At 54.3% G+C, this 3,623-nt stretch overlaps 1 protein-coding gene across 1 annotated transcript in view; it reads left to right on the forward strand.

Moving 5' to 3' along the window:
• LOC105886652 (keratin, type I cuticular Ha7-like) overlaps positions 1–2,599 on the forward strand; it is a 4,037-nt gene extending 1,438 nt beyond the window's left edge. Inside the window, exons 3-7 of the mRNA XM_012802893.2 lie at positions 539–695; positions 1,039–1,200; positions 1,277–1,402; positions 1,872–2,092; positions 2,485–2,599. Of these exons, the coding sequence (XP_012658347.1) occupies positions 539–695; positions 1,039–1,200; positions 1,277–1,402; positions 1,872–2,092; positions 2,485–2,599 (781 nt within the window). The remainder of the gene's footprint in view (positions 1–538; positions 696–1,038; positions 1,201–1,276; positions 1,403–1,871; positions 2,093–2,484) is intronic.
• Positions 2,600–3,623: the final 1,024 nt, after the last annotated feature.

Below are 3,623 nucleotides of genomic sequence, written 5' to 3' on the forward strand. Positions count from 1 at the left end.
GGAAAAACTTGACAGCAAAATTGAGTCATCACAAGAATAAAGGTCAGTATAGAGGGCACAGTTACTGACAGACTCACTGACCCTTAGCTAACCTATCGGTAGGAAGCTCCTTGGTGTCAAGGTTATCACTAAACAGAACGAGACAGGCAGAAACACAATGGGAAATAATTGACTCCGGGGTGAAGCAGCTCATTGAGGGGCTTAGCCTTAGTCATTCTTTTTCCTGGCTGAGTGACTTCTGTTATAGCAGAATGTACACTGCAGGAAGAGTCAGAACACTGAGGTCGAGTCCATGACTCTGCTGTCAACCGGGCACGTAGTTCTGGACAATGCCCCTGTCCTTCTTCAGGCTCAGTCTCCCATCTAGTCCACGGGTAGGGTGATTCTCTTATCCTGATCAAGAGCTCTGTAGCTACAGGCTTAAAAACACAGAATTTTGATCAAGTGACAAATGAGGACCCAAGGTGGTAAGGGCCAGGGCAGTGGACAGAGGCTCCTGTGGGCATCCTGGCTGACCCCAAGCCTCTCGTGATCGAAGGCACGAGAGTGAACTCGCCCTGCGCCAGCTGGTGGAGGCAGATATGTGTGGGACCCAGAAGCTCCTGGATGATGCCACCCTGGCCAAGTCCGACCTGGAGGCCCAGCAGGAGTCCCTGAAGGAGGAGCAGCTCGCCCTCAAGAGCAACCATGAGCAGGTATGGCCACAGGTGCCCAGACCCCTGTGGGGAGGGTGGGCAGACAGGCAGTCCCCCCTGCCCTCTGCCCCACAGTGCTCAGATGGGAGCCTGGGCCCAGTTGGCTTCAGGATGGGGGGTTGGTGTGGGTCTGAGGGCCCAGATGGCCTCTGAGGCATGTGGGGGTCTTGCCTTGCACATGAAGAAGGTCTCCAAATAGGCGCCCCCCACAGGGCCCTGGGCAGGATTTTCCCATTTGCTTGCGTGTGGGGCTCCCTCCTGCCGCTTGTCAGGGGCGGGGCCGGCTCTGTCTGCTCTGTCAGAGGCATTGCCTTGTCAAGTCACCATCCCTTCTGTCCCTTAGGAAGTGAAGATTCTGAGGAGTCAGCTGGGCGACAAGCTCCGGATTGAGCTGGACACTGAGCCCCCCGTGGACCTGAGCCGGGTGCTGGGGGAGATGAGATGTCAGTACGAGACCATGGTGGAGACCAACCGGCAGGACGTGGAGCAGTGGTTCCAGGCCCAGGTGAGGGCGGACTACTCAGCAGGGGGGACCTGCTTTCCATCTGGGCAGGGAGGTAACCTGTGTACTTGTGCCGCAGTCCGAGGGTATCAGCCTGCAGGCCATGTCCTGCTCTGAGGAGCTGCAGTGCTGCCAGTCGGAGATCCTGGAGCTGAGATGCTCGGTGAATGCCCTGGAGGTGGAGCGCCAGGCCCAGCACACCCTGGTATGTGGCCCCTTCACCCTCCCCACACTGCAGTCACTCTGCCCCAGCAGCATCTCTTAGAAATCTCTCTAATGAGTTCCTCTGTCATTAAGGAAGGGCTCATTCTGGGTCCCCTATCCTGGTGGAGATGCCTTACTGTCAATCCAGTTTGAGCTAGGGAAGTATTTCCTATAAAAAGCCAGTTCCATTTCCTTTTGAAGATACTATGGCATTCAGGCACTCATTTTATAAGATTTTACTGGCTGCCTGCTTTTTGTCAGGTACGGGGGGATACAGGGATGAACGTGACACAGTTCCTTAAGTTAGATCTGATTTTTGTTTATGGAAAGAAATGCTTATATAGACAGTGACTTCTCTAGAGATCTTGGAATGTCCTATGGATGTCTCGGAATTTGCCCCACGCCTGGTGGGTTTGGCCAGGATTTTCATTGCTGAGTTTTGGGCACCTGGGTCTCTCTTCCCCCTGCAGAAGGACTGCCTGCAGAACTCCCTGTGTGAAGCCGAGGCCCGCTACGGCACGGAGCTGGCCCAGATGCAGAGCCTCATCAGCAACGTGGAAGAGCAGCTGTCCGAGATCCGGGCCGACCTGGAGCGGCAGAACCAGGAGTACCAGGTGCTGCTGGACGTCAAGGCCCGGCTGGAGGATGAGATCAACACGTACCGGAAACTTCTGGAGAGCGAGGACTGCAAGTACGTGTGATCTGAGCCATGCCTCACTAATCCGTATACCTGACTGTCATGCGATCCCTCAGAGATCACCCAAGTCCTTGCAGAACTCGTAATGTACAGGCCTTCCTGTGCATCCTCACTCAGGGTCTCACTAAGCTCTCCTGGTCTGTGCAGATTAGATCCTTGCTAGAGTGTTCCATAAATGATGGCCAGGTCCCTAAGCCACATCCGCCCCAAGGACACCTGGATCTGGAAAGACAGAGGACAGCAGAGCTGTTGGTGTACATCCTCTGGTCCTTGCGCCGTGTTGGAGGCAGGATTGGCCTCCGTCCTTTTGGTCTCATTCTTCTTTGTCAGTCACGGAGACAACTTTTATCTCCTGAGCCTAACTCTGTCTCTCTCTCTCCCTGAAGACTGCCCTGCAATCCCTGCTCCACACCTGCCTCCTGTACCCTTTGTCCGGGCCGTGCCCCCGCCGCCTGTGGGCCTCCCTCTGCCAGTGGAGCTGTCACCTGCAGCCGATTCTGAAGGTCCAAGGTCTTATGCAGGAGGTGAAGGCTGGTTGCACCGGGGTCAGGAGTGCCCTCACCGTGCTTCGTCAGGCGTTATTTTCCTCAAATCAATGGGTAGCAGATACTTCCAAAGGTGCGGCTGGATTCCTGTTTGTGTCTTCAAGTGTACCTTTTTTTTCTGAAATGCCGTCATTCTCTTCCACTGGCTATTGTTTTCCCAGTGTCACTTCTGGGTTCTTTCAGTTCTATTTTAGTGTTTCAGAATCTCCTAAAATGTAACTGGCTCTTGTGCTAAATGGTCAATAAACCTTCCTGTATCAAGTGCCTCTGTGGTGTTGGCTGCGTGTGAGGGGCTGGCCCTTCTGTCCTCGTGTCCTCATTGGTCCTGAAGAATCACCGCCAGGAGCTCTTGGCGTGCTGGGTGGAGGCACTTTCCTAACATTGAACATGTACTTACCTTGCCCAGAGATCCCTAGAGACTGGTGAAAAGAAGTGGTGATGCCAGCTGCCAAGTCTGAATTCTTTCACAACAGCTCAGAACCGACATGTCCCTACCATGGTTTTGGCACCTTTGGCCTCTTGGTATTTTGTCCAAGAGCAAAATCGCACCACTGGGGGTTCCAACCTAGTCAAAGAGAGAGCATGTTGAGAACTGCTTGGGCCACGTTTCCAGGCTGTTCTTCTCTCTCCAGGTTGGCCCTTTTCACAGAGGCATAGGCCTCTCTTAGACTTGGAGGCCCACCATGGGGCAGTGGTCTTGGTCTCGGCTCACCTCTCTCCTTTTGGGTGTAGAGAGATGCTGCTGCCTGGAAGCTGCTGGTGCGAGGCCTGCAGCTGCCACTCCAGCTCCTTGCCCACCTCTCAGATGTGGCTCTGTTAAGGTCAGGGCAGTTCACAGGCAGACACAGCCGAGAGCAGATGGAGGGACAGCCCTGGGAGGCTGTGCTGCCTTCTGTGCTGTGCTTGTCAGTTTAGTTTTTGGCAAGCACATGGCATGTCTGAAAGAATGAAACTCTTGTAACTCTCACTCCCAGTGCAAA

Source organism: Otolemur garnettii, unplaced genomic scaffold (assembly GCF_000181295.1).
Source record: "Otolemur garnettii isolate 467f Iridium unplaced genomic scaffold, OtoGar3 scaffold00018, whole genome shotgun sequence".
Taxonomy (NCBI): Eukaryota; Metazoa; Chordata; class Mammalia; order Primates; family Galagidae; genus Otolemur; species Otolemur garnettii.